Below are 16,521 nucleotides of genomic sequence, written 5' to 3' on the forward strand. Positions count from 1 at the left end.
TCAAGAATGATTCTTGAGTGTATGAAGAGGGCATTAATATTCTCATCATGACGAAGGCGTGTGGAGATGAAAGAAGTCTTTTTTTTTTGCTGTTTTGTGTAAACTGGTTCCAATTTGCACCACATAAGCTATCGTATTTTCTGCTTATGGACTTGAGGTTCATTATAATGAGAATTAATATTAATGAACCTCTTCACGATTGTCGCTTTTAAGAAAAATTCAGAGGATGGATACTTTAATGGATTAATTCAAGAACTTCTTTTTTTTTGTGATGAGATGGTTCTTGTGATTTGCTGCCGGGAAGACAGTTGCTGAGTTATTCAAGGAGTTAGAAGGTTATTGTCATTTTTTTGAAGTATTTTGGAATAATTAGTGACTTTGGGTAGCTACAAGATCAAGATCAACTTGTATTTTGATCTTTTGGAACACATTCGATTGCTTTTGTTCCTTTTCATAGCCTAAGTACAAAAGGTCTTGTGCTTGAACATAGATTTGATATGTAGTTATATTCAGCACAGCATAGCACGTCGTCATCTCAACGGTAAGACGCGAAATTGCACTGACGACACCTGGACTGCTCATTTCGACACATTTTACGATTCACCACATTGTGCTGCTCGGGAATCTAGTAAAGTCCGTCATATGAACTCGAAGACAAAACTCATCAATTGTCATTTGCTAGTCTTTCAGTCTTGATCATTCCGATCAATTCCACATTCTTGGAATTGAATATTTATGGCTTGTATATTTAATTTGCAAGCTTCTGGAATGACAATCATAGAAATATAGCCACATTGGTCTCAATATAGCCCAAATTTGGCACCATGCCTGCATTATTTAGCCTCTTAGTAATTTATGTTCTATGGAAAGCATTGAAATCTTTCTGAAAATGAATGACATCAATTCCAAAGTTTGATTGCAATTTCAATGAGGTTCCATCCCCAGAAGCTTCTTATTCTTCGTCTATATTTTTCATCATTACAATTATTAAAATCGTATCAACATTGAAGCATTTCGCATATCATTTATTTCTTCTTTGACCATGTCGTTCTGTTTCATATTCATAATAATCGGATTTACGGTAAATCCAGGGACTAGATAGATGACTCTAGTGGACAAAAATACGTTGTAACTAGTTAATGGCAGGTCAATGTCTGATTATAATGTATTTTAGTTCACTCGGATGAATATCAATGAATATCTGAGATTAAATTGTGAAAGTCCAGGGATTGGCATTTTTTAGAGCAATGGATTGATCCTAGATCTCTAACTAGTAACTGTATGTTTCAGTTAGTTTAGCAACGCTATGAAATAACCTCAATTTCGACAAGTTAGCCACTTAGTGAAACTGAGTCGGGCAAGACTTAGGTTAACACAGTCTTAATTGGTATATCAAGCTTCTATCCTTACTTACAAGCTATCAAACCCAAAGAGAGGACAGGGAACAATCCCTAGCGACACATATTTCGAATGCTCCGTGAAGATTAATAATACTAAACTGAAGCCATCACCCTGTAGATTTCAAATGGCAGACATATGTATCCAGAGAGCAAGCAGAGACCATTTCTATAAATTACTCTAGAGCACCTGGCACTCAACATCTACATGTGAATAAGATCAAGCACTTTCTTACTACTTAACATTCTCTTTCAAGTCGATGACTGGAAATGAACACAATTCCATAAATATGAACTTAAATAAAAATAATAATAATAAGGAAAAAGATGTTAATTACGATTATGTAAAGTTTCATAATCCTCTTCGCTCGTTCAGTAAACACAAATCGCTAAAAAAGTGAAAACCTCCTGCTGTGTCCAGCAGTTCTACATGATAATGATACTCAAGAAGACAGGCGAGAATAAAAATTAAAATTATTTCTCCAACAAATGAATAAAAAAAATAGCAAAAAAAATTATGATGATTGGTATCGAGTTTCATTTGATGAGAAAATGAGGCGAAAATAAGCATCCACTGCCATGCCAATTTACATGTTGAGATTTCAACATTAAATTCCACAAAAAAATGTAGAAAGAAATTTTTGGGCCTTAATTATTTTGATCACATGTCGGGTAAGGATTACTTTGTGTTGAATGTATAACACAGCTGAAACTACGAGGAGGTAAAGTTGGATTTTTGATTGGAAAAGGGCTGGTTTGTGTGCATTTAGAAAAGTGCTGAATTGATAAAATTCAAGTGCTGAATTGAATGTTTAATTTAACTTAATAAATTGCAGAATTAAGTGCAGAATTGAGCTGAGCATTGCTGAATTTAGCTCAATCTTATATTAAATCGAGCTTAATCAAATGCTGAATTAACCTGAATCATACCGATTAAAGTGTAAAATTGAACTCTTTATAGCTGATCGAGCTGAATAAATTGCTAAATTAAGCTGAGTTGTTCTGATTAAAGTCCAGAATTGAGCTGAATAAATTGCTGAATTTAGCTAAATCTAATGCTGAACCTAGCTGAGTTTAGCGCTAAATTGAGTAAAGTGCTAGATTGAGCTGAATAAGCCTTAATAAACTACTAAATAAGTTGCTGAATTGTGCTGAATAAGCTTTTAAATTGCACTAGTTAAAGTGCTAAATTAGGCTTCATTAGGGTTAGTAAAGTGCTGAATACATTATTAAATTGTGTTGAATGAGGTGACAAATTGCTCAGAAGAAAGAATAAAACTAAGCCAAATAAACTGCTGAATTATGGCATATCAAGCTGAATTTGAGCTGAACATACAAACAATAAGACAACACATAACTAACTCAAATCCATCTTTCTACAAACAAGTCCTAAATAAAGAGAAGATTTGTTTCATGCCAATTAACATTCAAAAAAAAAGCAATTGATAAGATCAGCTTAACATCGGATGAGTTGGGACGCAGCACATGTGAAATCTGAGACATTAACAAATGAAGGTGAGTGTTGATTGAATAAAATAACAAATAATAAATTTTAAATCTCCAAAATGACTTGAATGAATTATAAATTGCTGCTAAAATCGATAATTAATTGATAATTAGTGGATATCTTATGCATGACTTTTTGGCTCAAATTCTTATTTATTCTGATCTGAGGATTGAGATAATTTATTTTTGTTTGATAAATGTTTCAAAGCTTTTTGATGGCTTTAAAAAAGGGCTTATCAGACATCAATCAGGAATATTTTAATTTTTTTTAAGAATTTTTAATATTTAAATTTTGATTTAATTTAATAAAAAACCTTTAAATGTCAATAAAAATAATATAAATTCGTATATTTATGACGTATCAATGAGACGCGATTATTATCGTCGCGACTATATGTCTAATATGTTATTCATATCTTCTATATGCGCTCGCGTATTATTTTCTCATACATATTATTTTTGATGATCATATTAAAGTGAGCTTTAAAGCTAGTATTTAAGATTAAAATCTTCAACAAGTGTTGGAGCATAAAATAAGAGACAAAACTCGCATTTCCTCAAGAATTGAGATCACTGATTCACATCAAATTTATTCCAAATTCCACACTAAAATGGAAAGAAAATGTTTAAGTTGTTATTCAACGGTAACGAAAAATTCAAATTTACTGGAATGTTTTCTTCTTGGTCTATTGATTTCCATGTTGGAAAAAGGGAATTTGAAAATGTATGAAACGTTTAGGCTTACAGATGTATTGAGATGTATGTGATATTCAATATGTGAGTTTTAACTTCTCTTTTCAGAAGCTTCTCCATGTATTCTCCATTCAACTTAGTTGATGATGATTAGTTTCTAATGATCTCCTATTAATTAACAGAATTTAATAAAGCGCTGGAATAGATTTCTCTTCTTAGCTAGAGTGTGCTCTTTTTCTTTCTCTAATATTATATACCCCAGGAAGGAGAGAGAGGACGTGGTATGGGTAGAAGTATTGGAACGAGGAAAGATTCTAATGAAGATCAGGATGGTCGAGATTCAGGATGTTACGATGGTAGGGGGTCAGGAAGACAGAATTATATTGTATTTCTTGCATAATATACAAAGTAACTAATTAAAAACCTTTTAATTAGATTCAAATCAAAACGAATACAAATGTAAGGATTCATAATTACATCAAAAATAAATAAACAAGGAACTAACTACAAATATTGATATTTAAAATTACTTGTTTACCACTTTAATTAAAGGTAATCGCTTTAGCAGGAAAAACGTAAATATGTGTGGAAAAACGATAAAAAAGCAACACTTATAGGATAATAAAACAAAACCACAACCATTAATGTCTCAATTTTCTATTTTTTACTGCTTTAAAGGGATTCATTACCAATGAGTACTTAAATATAGAACGGAAAATCGAACAATTGATCTCGATAGCTTTTTTTTCTATTTTTATATTGGATTATAGTAATTAGTCCTATCATATGACATATTTCACAGTACATTGTTATGCTTGTTTTTAAAGAGAAGGAAATAATGGAAAATTGTTATGTGAAAAATCCATTTGAGTAGAAAATATTTACTATGAAAATTTCGTAATTCTCAATGGACTACTTAACTATTACAACATCTATTGCATGATTCAATGACCATTAGCTAATTTTTTGGAAAAAAAAAGTTTTTTACTGAATTCAGCAGATGTTAAGTTCGATTCGGTGGTCTTTTGCTGAATTCTGCAAAATAATAGTGTAAATTAGCGTCTTTTCGCTGAATTTACCCAAATTAAAGCACAATTCAGCGCTTTTTTTTTTGTTGAATTCAGTAGAAATGTATTTTAATTCAGCGCGAATTTAGTAAAATTCAAAGTTCCTTAAGTCACGCTGGGTTTACAAAAAGCTTTTTAAACACTATAGTCTACAATAACATCCTCTGCTCAATAACTATGACCAAAATACCGTCAACACAAGAAGATCCCAGACATTTATCTACAAAATTGTAAGTTTCCTTCTTTTTCTCAATGAACCTCATTTAAAGCACTTGAGAATATCTTTTACAAGTCGTCTACAAATGTGGTTCATTAAAAACGGAAATTTTTGATAGCTTTATGACAATATTAGTAAAATTTAGCATCAAACAAGCAACAAACTACTCTTAAATAGTCAACGTAACTTATGAATAACTGCCCAATCCCTCTGTACTCACAAAAACATATTTTCCCTTACATTTTACTTTTAATCTCCCCTTACAAATTCAATTTGCAATTCTTTTCTATCCATTCCCTCATTTACATTTTCCTCACTCTATTCTCCCCACTAAATGTTTACGTAAAATTACAAATAAAAGTGAGAGAGAGAAACCAGAAAAGCAAAAGCTTTAATTCGATTATGTGAAAAAAGTAAACTAAAATAATTGTTTGATTCTCGGGCAAAATGTCGCAATTGCATTATCAACTTAATGATGTTATAACTCTTAAACTATAATAGATAGTATAGACATGTTATATATCGTTGGAATTGACATCCAAAATGCTATCTATTGATGCTACTTTGAACCGGTTCAATCGGTTTAAACGGTTCAAAAACCGGTTCAAAGTTGAAAAACTAGGATCTTTAATAACTTTTTCAAAACTCAATAAAAGGCTTTGCTTTTAGATTCATTTTGTAGCTATTAAAAATGCTCACAACTTGTAGGAGCTAGATTTTTGATTTTAGTCTTGTGACGTTATTTATGAACCGTTAAATGTTGTAAATTTGACAGCTAATAACTAATGAGCCGTAAGTAATACAGTATTGTTGCATATCTTAAAAAATTGCATTTTAATATTACTTTTATGATATGAAGACATATTTAGGGTATATTTGGAAGTTTTGTCACAAATTGAATACATGTGATTTATAAGCACTCATAAGTTAACACTTTTATTGAAAAATGACCGAAAACCAAGTTGTTTCTAAATTTTCTTTCTTCTAACATAGAAAGCATTGAAATTGCTTTAAATTGATGTATCAAATGATTGGGGTCCATCCATCAATGATGTCAAAAAATAGTTTTTTACATTTTTTGCTCAATTTTTTGAAAGTTTTAAGAAATTCAAAAGTAGATTCATAATTAGTATTTAAAAACCTATTCAACGATGTATCATATGCTATATTTCAATGGACTTAAAATGATTATTTTCACAAACAACTTTTTGAACAGATTTCATTGTTGTTGTTGTAAAAAATTTCGAATAAATATTTTTTAATATTTGAACATTTCAAAAGCAAGAATTATAGCATATGATACATCGTTGGATAGGTTTTTAAATACTGATTATGAATCTACTTTTGAATTTCTTAAAACTTTCAAAAAATTGAGCAAAAAATGTAAAAAACTATTTTTTGACATCATTGATGGATGGACCCCAATCATTTGATACATCAATTTAAAGCAATTTTAATGCTTTCTATGTTAGAAGAAAGAAAATTTAGAAACAACTTGGTTTTCGGTCATTTTTCAATAAAAGTGTTAACTTATGAGTGCTTATAAATCACATGTATTCAATTTGTGACAAAACTTCCAAATATACCCTAAATATGTCTTCATATCATAAAAGTAATATTAAAATGCAATTTTTTAAGATATGCAACAATACTGTATTACTTACGGCTCATTAGTTATTAGCTGTCAAATTTACAACATTTAACGGTTCATAAATAACGTCACAAGACTAAAATCAAAAATCTAGCTCCTACAAGTTGTGAGCATTTTTAATAGCTACAAAATGAATCTAAAAGCAAAACCTTTTATTGAGTTTTGAAAAAGTTATTAAAGATCCTATTTTTTCAACTTTGAACCGGTTTTTGAACCGTTTAAACCGATTGAACCGGTTCAAAGTAGCATCAATAGATAGCATTTTGGATGTCAATTCCAACGATATATAACATGTCTATACTATCTATTATAGTTTAAGAGTTATAACATCATTAAGTTGATAATGCAATTGCGACATTTTGCCCGAGAATCAAACAATTATGTGAATGTAGAATATAGAAGAAAAGAAGGAACAGAAAAAAACATATAGAGTCGACGATCAATCAATTTACTCTTCAGTTGAGTCTGAAATTTTAAACGAAACAGACGAAAAAAATAAAAAAATTTTCGTCACATTTTTAATATAAAACTTTTTAAACGAACTTAAACCTTAAAAACTATAGAAATGACTGAAATGGGTAAGACATTTGGAGGACCACCAAAGGATCAGGACATTGAGGATCCAATTAAATATGGAAATGATGAAAAACCATCGAAAGTTTTACGTGCATTTACCGTTAGCATTTATTTGTTTTCGGTATCATTTGTGGCGATTTTGTTGTCGCTGTATTATATATTCTTATGGAGTAAGTGATGAGGAAATTGATGAAATATCGGAATTGGATGTTTTGAAGTGATTTTGGTGAATTTTCTGTGGATATTTGAGATTAGTGACTATAATAGTTCTCTTGGATGATGAAATTAGTCAAATTTGATGGATATCTAATAGAAAACCGTATTGCTGTCGGTACTATGGGTCAACATCCTACAGGATGCATATTTCCAGTTAATTTAAAGGTTAACTTCTATTAACTATTCAGATTTGGCTTAAATTCTTCGAAATACATCTATTGAGCCTTTATTTGGATCATTTATCAAATTATTTCCAAAAATCAAGACATAGATGATTCCAGAACCCAAATATTTGGATATCTGACGAAATACTGGCAAATTTCCTTCCTAAATCCATCAAAAACACTTTAAATTCTACTCAAAACAAGCCTAACCATTAAAAATTCTCACAAAAATAAATCTCATTCTCATCTTCCAGATCCAAACAAAGAAAACACAGCAAGACTGACGGACGATGGTGGCGAGTATTATGTATCAGAAGCTTATCACACAAACGAACGATTATAACAAGACTCAGCGAAAAAATGCGAAGGTAAACTAAATTTATTCATTGTTTGTTGACTTTTAAAGCTTCTGTATGTTCTACGTTCCTTGTAATGCGATAATAGACAGTCAATATAGAATTACTTGATATGTGCACATCACATGTGGGTTTGGAGGGTAATGAAGCATTGAGGCCGTGAATTATTGGAAATTTAGAATAAAAGTTTAAATGGTGGAAATTGTAATAGATTTGGTACAGTGAAATATGGAAATTTATAATAATCTGAGTGGTGGAAGGGTTCAAATCCTGAATATTAAAATACTAAAAAATTTGGTCTGAAAATTTTTTTTTTTTGTCCAAAAATGAGCAAAAATTTAAATTTTTTAAACATTTTTGTTCAAGCAATAACAAAACTTTCCATCCGTTTTACGAGAATATTGAATTACAGCTCCACATGCATCATCATGAATAGATTTTTTTGCGCCAAATTCCTCATATGACTTAGAGATGAAAAAGAAAATCGCACAAAACACAAAAGAAAAGTATTTTTTAATGTGAATAATAAAATTTTGTAATTATTTCAAGTGTGAGGTGATGATGATTAATTGGGAAAAGGAATGAATGAAAAGCAAAAATCACACGCGAGAAGAAAAATCATCGGAAAAATATTTTTAAAGGTGAAATTTACGATTCTAAATTGAATTTGACTTTTTTATTTTACTGACCTGCATTAAAGTGTAAATGAAAGCAGAAATGTGTGCATCGGGGGATTTATTTGTTTACTTTAGTCAGCAATATGAGCTTATAGATTATTAATTAAATTATTGAGTATTGCAATAAATGGAATATATAAATTCAGAAGACGATGAAAAGTGATGATGGACTGATGATTTTATTAATAGTGTCGGAAATGGATGTCCAGATGCATTAATATCGAGTTGAGAGTTTATAGTGCATTTAAAATACTTGGGTGCCGTTCACTAACTATGTAACGGGAAAATTGAACTTTTGGACATGCTTTACCTTCCCCTTCTCCTCGATTCGTCACAAAACCTTTGTCCCTCAGAAATAAGCGAATGATTCCTTGCTGGGACCATATTCCTTTATGTACCTTCAGTTAGATTTGAATATTGTCTATCTGACTCTGTTGCTGGCTTTGCCACCTTGTTGCTACTCAATCTGCACATATTCTCAGTTTCACACCTTAACCTGACATTCTTTCATCACTGTTCTGCGCCATGTAGACAAGTTGACACTTCCTTTCAATGCTTTTAAGTATCATAAGTAAGTGAGACATTATTGTACTTGGAATCTGGAATTGTCAAGCAGTAGTCAGCCATAGAGTTAGTTTTAGGTGATATTTATGGGAGGTCTTTGATGACAATTGATCTGTTCGGACAGCGAATTAATTGAGTTTGTGACACAAATTTCCAGTTCTCTCAAAACTACTTGATATGTTTTTTAAACGTGACAGACATTTCCACACATGCTGATTTTTTATAATCACTTTCCTTTAATAAGTTCATAAAAATGAAGGCTGACCGTTCCCATTAAATTTCTCTTGTTTATTTATTAAATAAACATTTTTGATGTTTGTTTTCATATTTTTAAGTGGGATGGGCTGTAAAAATCTTGTTTTGAGGCTTTTGTGTAGTTTATTTGGATATAAAGTTCATAGGAAAATCGATTTTATTCAATTTGATCACAATACTGTCAATTTAATTCTAGACTGAATTTAATCAATAGTTTACGTAATTCAGTAAATAATCAAGCCTATTATATCTCTTAAATGAATTTATTTCCCACGTGAAACCCATCCTTGCTTTTTTGTATGACATCAGCTATTACATCGACTGTGTCTATGTCTAAAGTCCTTACGGAATTCATAACTTCTGTGGTAACTTCTAATGCGAACAATCGATTTAGGCTGATTTGTAAAACAATGCTAATAACTCTACATTTCCTGCCTTTTAACAAGATTTATTCAATATGAGTGAAATTGTCAGAATATAAACATTAAATTGTGCGGAAATCGATGTAATAAGTCGTGAATATTACGATTGTCAAACAAGTCTGTCATAGACTGTGAGTTATGAGAGCACATGAATGTCCTGTTTTGCAAGAAGAAGTATATAAAGGTTCTAAAGAGTGAGACTATGACTTCTTAGTCAAATATGAGAATTCGAAGAATTTACTTGAAGTTTCGATCTCGGATTCCAAAATTGGTTGAAGCCGTTATAATTTAAGACACTCAAATCTAACAATTTTCACGATTTCCCCCCAAAAACTTCCCATTCCAGCCTAAATAAGAACAACACTCAACAGGTTAATCAATTTCTAATCCTCATTTCACCAAATTCTTCCAATAATCCATCCAATCAACAACAAAACACACAACGAACGAGAAAAACATTTTCAAAAAAATTTCCACACAAGAGAAAAACGAGTAAAGATAAACAATTTCCAGCCTTCCAATTTTTCCCATCCACGAAGTGAAAGAAAAAAGAAAAAAATTTTTCTCGATATTTTCCAAAACGAAGGAAAATTTTACACGGAAAAACAGAAAATAAAGCTTTTAAAAAATTAATTAAAGTGCAATTTAAATACTCGACCAGTGAATTTTAAAAATACATTCAACAAGTTTTTAATTACACAATTCAAATAGCTTAAAGCCACAAAAGTTCAATTACCAAAGAAAGAAAAATTTTCAATTTTTTACGATTCAGAAAATCGATCAAACACAATAAAAAAATCGAAGGAAAATCTCCATGGCCCAATTTTAAAGTCTTAGCTTACTTCCGCATATAAAAGAAACTACAATTTACAGGACATCCAACATGAGTTACAAAATAAATTATACAGCTGAAGAGAAAATAAAGTTGGCAAAAGATGATTCGGTCGAGAAACTGTACGAGTCTAAGAAGAACCAGAGGACAGTTAGAGTATTGACAGTTCTTGCTTACGTTCTCACTGTTTCTATGGCTGCAATCATTTTGTCGACTTATTACGTATTCTTTTGGAATCCAAAGCATATTAATTTGATTGCTGCACAATCGAAGACTAACTGCGGTAGGGTTGAATGTTTTATTATGGATTATTGTTGTTTTAGGGATTATATAGGTCATAGTCAATGATATCTGCACTCATGACTTTTTTGTCTGTTGTTCTGACTGCAAACGATCAATGAATCGACTAAATTTCTTGCAAAATTGGATGAAGTTGTAGTCGACTTCAAGTTCTAATCAAGAGACACGACAATAGTGTTTAATTGTAATTAAGAACTCCTTACGGATTGTAAATAATGATCAATATTGTGTTTATTCTTCGAAGTTCAATAACAGACTGAACTTTTGTAAGAAAAGGGGTGTTCAACTTTGTACTATAAATATTATTCAAATCTCAAATGAAAGTTATGAGTTAGTCCGTTCCTCAACAGCCAAAAGTCATACATATCGGTGACTTCCCTTCTAATTATTGATTGACCTAATAAGAATTGCATTCATAAACACCGAAACCAGAGCTTGATCCCAAATAAATATTCCAAAAACTCACTTTCCCTTCAAAAATTCTACAATCTCTACTAATAATCCTCATTATTCTTATTCTATTTTTAGAAAAAATCATCATCCCTGAACATATTGCAGTTAGGTTAATTAATAATACGGTTATATCATTGGACACATTCTACAATAATACAATGATCCATTTACATCACATTCATTCCAATGCAATTAAAAATCATGCAAGAATGCGTGACAGAGTTGAATTTAATAGATATTTAGAGACGATGACATATGAGGAAGTGGCAACAACAATGTCAATGGATGAAAATAAGAAATTGCGTCGAAAAATGAAGCAATCAAAGAAAATTGTCGATGATGAGGATTTAAATGTTGATATGGAATCGAGTGGCGATAAAGATCAACTTATGGTCACGACATTTCCGTCACCGACATTAGAACCGTCAACAGACATGAATGACACAACGATTATATTTGATCAAGATACAGATAAGTAAGCTTTAAGGCTTAAAAACTTCACGAATTGTTTACTCAAAGAATTTCTATTAAAATTTTAACCTGTGAATAGATTCGGTGGACAGTAGATTGCTTTTGGAACTAAAAATTAATGTCCAGAAAAGAACCAATTCCAAACAAGCAATTTTCACCACCAAATCCACTTCTAAATCATCAAATTATTCGGACTGTAAACAGCTTATTTCAAAAATGAGCACCAATGAATTAGAGGAACAGATATAAGTCCATTAATCACGAACACAAAGCTTTAATTTCCAGTATTTACGTTAAATAATGAAATATGAATTTTTAATTGCTCTAAAAATTTTATTTTTTGTGAAATTTAACCTACTGACTTTATGGTAATTCGTAGAATTTAATTTGGTGTTTAATTTAGATTGGTGGGGGAAGGGGAAGGGTATGCAATGAGATAAAGCAGTAAGATGAAGCTAGTCATGGCCTATTTGAAGTTAAAATGAATAAAATTCATGCATAACCTCACTTTTTGGGAATTTAGAAAGGAAAAATATGCAGTTACAATGCTTAATGCCATAGAAATATGTCAGAACCAGCCGTCACGATGTCATCAGGGCAACTGATGTTCTGCCATCATTGCGACGACATAATGACTCCCCATGGCAACTACATTGTGCTGCTCGAGTATTTAAGGCCTAGTTTGCATTATCCAACATCATACAAGCTATAACAACGCAAATCCTTTACATTGCTCTACTTCAAACCTACCAATTCAATTACATAATAGTATTAAAGTCATACTCAAAGCTCAATCGATTCAAAGGCAGTTCCTTTATATGAATATGATGAATATTAATGGTCAATACGATGATAATTGCATTAGAACATCCACAAAGTCCCTCAACTGTCAATAATGGAATTGATTTTCTGTAATGTTTTACAGCACAAGGCAACCTTTATATAAGTCATGGAATGGGATTAAATTACATGTAAAGGTATTAGAGACAATGTGTCTATAATGTATGAAATTTAATATCCAAAATAGACATTAAATGAAGCTTTTGACTCCTAATGAAGCTTTGAGCATTGACGAAAATATAAAGTTATTGAAAAAGAAACTCAAAATTATTCTAAATTAACGAAACTTATTAACAAAATTCTCACAAAAAGAATTTAAATTCCAATAAACGATCAACAATTGAATGTTGAAATTGAATTTTATGTAACAAAAATATTGAATGTTTTCTTTTAAATTTCAATTTCAGATTTGAAGGGTTAAGTTTTTAATCCAACGTTTAATCCTAGGATTAATTTTAAATTCAATGTTTTCTCCTAAGATCAACTTCAAAATCAATGTTTTCTCTCAAGATTGTCTCTAATTTCAATGTTTTTTCCCAAAATTATCTCTAATTTCAATGTTTTCATTTAAAATTATCTTAAATTTCAATGTTTTCTCTGAAGATTAACTTTACATTCAATGTTTTCATCAAGATTCACTAAAAATCCAATGTTTTACCCCAACACCTAAGCTAGAACAGACTAAAATATCACCAAATCAAATAAAACACGCTTATCTGCAGAATATCATCAATATATTCATTTCAAAACATTCAATAACATCAACATTTCTACTCATTATTCATAAACATGTGAGTATTCTTCTTCGATGCCAACATCTTGCTAACATTGTCATGTCCAACAATTGATGACAATTGAAGAATGTCATATTTTGTATATAACACAGTCACAGTCATTGAGTTCCTCACAACATCATCATTTGGATTTTGATTGATTTCCTGCATCAAATTAATCATTTCTGGATAAAAGTTTGACCACGCTGGAGGCTGATACATAATAATGTGTCTAATTCCTTTAATTCTCATTCGTCTGAAGAAATGTGCACGTTCAGAATACAAAAGGAAGTGAGCACCGCCATGATAGAACAATGTACGTGCTCGTGACATTTTATTGTCTTTTGTGTATTCACAAATTTGTGTAAAATTCACTTCCTCCTTTTTCAAGTAATTCCTAATCCGCACATAGTCAAAATAACTCGGTACATAAATCATGCAATGCGCCATAGTCGCTGACTTAAATTGAGGTAAAATTTGATTCGTAAAATACTCAAATCTTGTGTCAAATGACGATTCCAGTGACTTAACTTCAATGCGATGAAAAACTTGTGGCAGTTCCATAACAACATGACGAATTGTTCCATTCAGGACTGGATTTGCTGTCCGTACTTTTCCATGATAATTCCTACATCGATTGTTGAATAATGATCGAAATTCTGGCAAGTCATAGGACGAGAACAGCAATGTCTGTCGATAGAACTTTGACCATCCATTAAGGCACCAAGACCTGACTCTAGAAAAGTCTGTATTCTGTCTCGATTGTGGCTGTAGATGTAAATGATCGAATAAATACAGCAAATGATCCCAATTTTGTGCTAAAAATAATTCCATTTGATCCATAATTAAAAGTTCAATTGATGCCAAAAAGTCAAATTCTCGATCCTTCTCGCCAGGAGCACCAATGATGAGTCGCAGACCTAAAGGACTAGCAATAAGGATGTCAGATGCATAAAATGGCGAATAAAGCTTCATCGACTTTTTAGTCAACGAAATTCCAATTCTGAATGTATCTTCGGTATTTCCAGCAAATGTCAATTCATAGTCTTCAGGTTTTGGATTCCTTTTTGGAAAATGTAAAGTCTGCCCAGTAAATTCGTCCTCAAATCTTTTGTAATTTAAAATTCCAGCCTTTTCTTTTGGATTAAGCAAGTCAATAAGCATATTGATGACTCGATATGCTGAATCACGGAATGGCAAGACAATAAGAACTCGCGGACGTACAAAGCCTTGATCTCTAAACTCGTCTGGAATTATTGTTGCCTTTTTTGTGGCTCTAAGCTTTGACAATTTCGCGTTGTGATGCAAAACTTTTTGTCTCGTCTTCAGGACGTGATTTAAGGCATGAATACAATATGACAAACGAATTTCCTCGCCATTCTGATGCGTTCTGTGTGGATAATATAAATCCTGATAATTTGCAGCTACAGATAATAGTTCCGTTTGCAGCGGTGACAAAATTGATTTTGAATTTTCGTATTTTTCAAGATTTTCTTGATTAACGCCGAAAATATTGACAACAAGTTGCTGCTTAATGCTTGCTTCAGTCACTAAATTGTCGGGATTGCAAATTTTTGGCACTTTTCCTTCACTTGCTAGCACTTCCTCATCATCCAGTAAAGTTTGTTTCCTCTTTTTTGCAGCTGGTTCTGAAGCTTCTTTTGGAATTTCAACCATGACATTTCCTAGTGTTGGCCATGGATGATTTGTTACTTCTGTTTTTGGTGGATTTGAGGATATCGCTTCGAGCAGTTTTGGACTTAAATCAAAACTAAAATGATTAAGGAATGGAGCAATTTCTGATGACTTTTTCGACTTTATTTCGTCTTCATCCTCAGCATCCGAATCAAATTCCTCCTCAGAATCGCTTTTCACTTCACGGTCAAGGTCATTGGCTATTGAATCATCCATAAATTCTGTATTTAATGTTTTGTCTTGTTCAACATTGTCATCTGATTGTTCTTCATCGTCTGTGCCTATTTCTGATCCAATTTCCAATTCCTCTTCATCGACTTCCTCCTCCTCTAGAACTTCCTCATCACCTTCAGGCTCTAAACCATCCTCATCACTTTCTGCTTCCGATTTTTCTTCATTTTCACTTGCTGGGTCTTCAGCATCACTAGCTGGACCTTCCTCCTCCTCACTTTCAGATGATTCTGTTTCTTCTGCAGCTTCTAACTTTTTTGCTGTACCTAATGTTGACAGAAGTTCCTGAAAATGATTCACTTCTGCTTCATTTTCATCGCCACTTGAGTCATCTTGTGCTTCTATTTGCTTTTGTCGATATTTTAGTTCCACTGGAAGTTAATAAAATGGTCATTTAAATATTCTTAAACATTACTGGATGTTCATTACTTACCTAACTGCTGTCTTTTAAGATTCTCTTCTGATTCCTTGTTTTTCTCAATTTGCTTTTTTACCATCATGTATCTGTTGGGCTTTTTGTTGTAATTCTTCTTGAAATTCTTGCGGTTATTGAAGTTTTTCTTGGGATTTTTCGAACCACGGGATTTCCCTCCTTTCGCCATAGCTAAAATTAATTAAATTGTTAGGAATAAATTTGTATTTCCAACGTGCGAATGTTTTTATGATGAATTTTGACTTACTTAATTAATTTATTATCCTTCCTTTTAGCTTGAAATGTTCCTTTTTGTGAGTTATATCAGTTTTTGTTAATTACACAATTTGTCGCTGTCTAATATCGCGTAAACTTTAATTAATAATTTTTGAGCGCAGAAACTGTGTTTATATTTCACACTTAAAAATTTAAATTTGAAACGACCGTTGAGACATTTTCGTTTTAAATGAGCAACAACTAATTGAGCAACAAATATTTGAATGAAAATTGACCGTTAGGAAAATTGTAAAACATTTGTGAGTTAGAAAGTTTGTAAGAAGTTAATTCTGATTTAATAATTAAGTAATCATTGATTAAATTAGTGAAATTAATGTTATTGGAGTTTATTATTTATATGGATAAGTTCATTGATGTATCTTGGATGTCGTAGACCCCGAATCAATCTAGAAAACCATCCAAGACGATACAAATCAAAATACACGTTCAAATAATAAAGAATCAACTAACTTGTGA

General features: G+C 31.5%; 2 protein-coding genes across 2 annotated transcripts; one reads left to right on the forward strand and one right to left on the reverse strand.

The window, feature by feature from the left end:
- Positions 1-10,302: 10,302 nt before the first annotated feature.
- inaF-D lies at positions 10,303-13,014 on the forward strand. The gene is made up of 3 exons (XM_070646543.1): positions 10,303-10,876; positions 11,422-11,821; positions 11,897-13,014. Exons 1-3 carry the CDS (start codon positions 10,645-10,647, stop codon positions 11,910-11,912), a joined length of 648 nt encoding a protein of 215 aa, XP_070502644.1. The 5' UTR covers positions 10,303-10,644; the 3' UTR covers positions 11,913-13,014.
- A 402-nt stretch (positions 13,015-13,416) lies between these two features.
- Positions 13,417-16,174, reverse strand: LOC139095331 (U3 small nucleolar RNA-associated protein 25 homolog). Its single transcript, XM_070646662.1, has 3 exons — positions 16,037-16,174; positions 15,790-15,960; positions 13,417-15,727 (listed from the first exon to the last, which is right to left on the reverse strand). Exons 2-3 carry the CDS (start codon positions 15,956-15,958, stop codon positions 13,428-13,430), a joined length of 2,469 nt encoding a protein of 822 aa, XP_070502763.1. The 5' UTR covers positions 15,959-15,960; positions 16,037-16,174; the 3' UTR covers positions 13,417-13,427.
- Between the last annotated feature and the right edge of the window lie 347 nt (positions 16,175-16,521).

Source organism: Chironomus tepperi, unplaced genomic scaffold (genome assembly GCF_022539635.2).
Source record: "Chironomus tepperi strain 1889 unplaced genomic scaffold, CSIRO-AGI_Ctep_v1 contig_364, whole genome shotgun sequence".
Taxonomy (NCBI): domain Eukaryota; kingdom Metazoa; phylum Arthropoda; class Insecta; order Diptera; family Chironomidae; genus Chironomus; species Chironomus tepperi.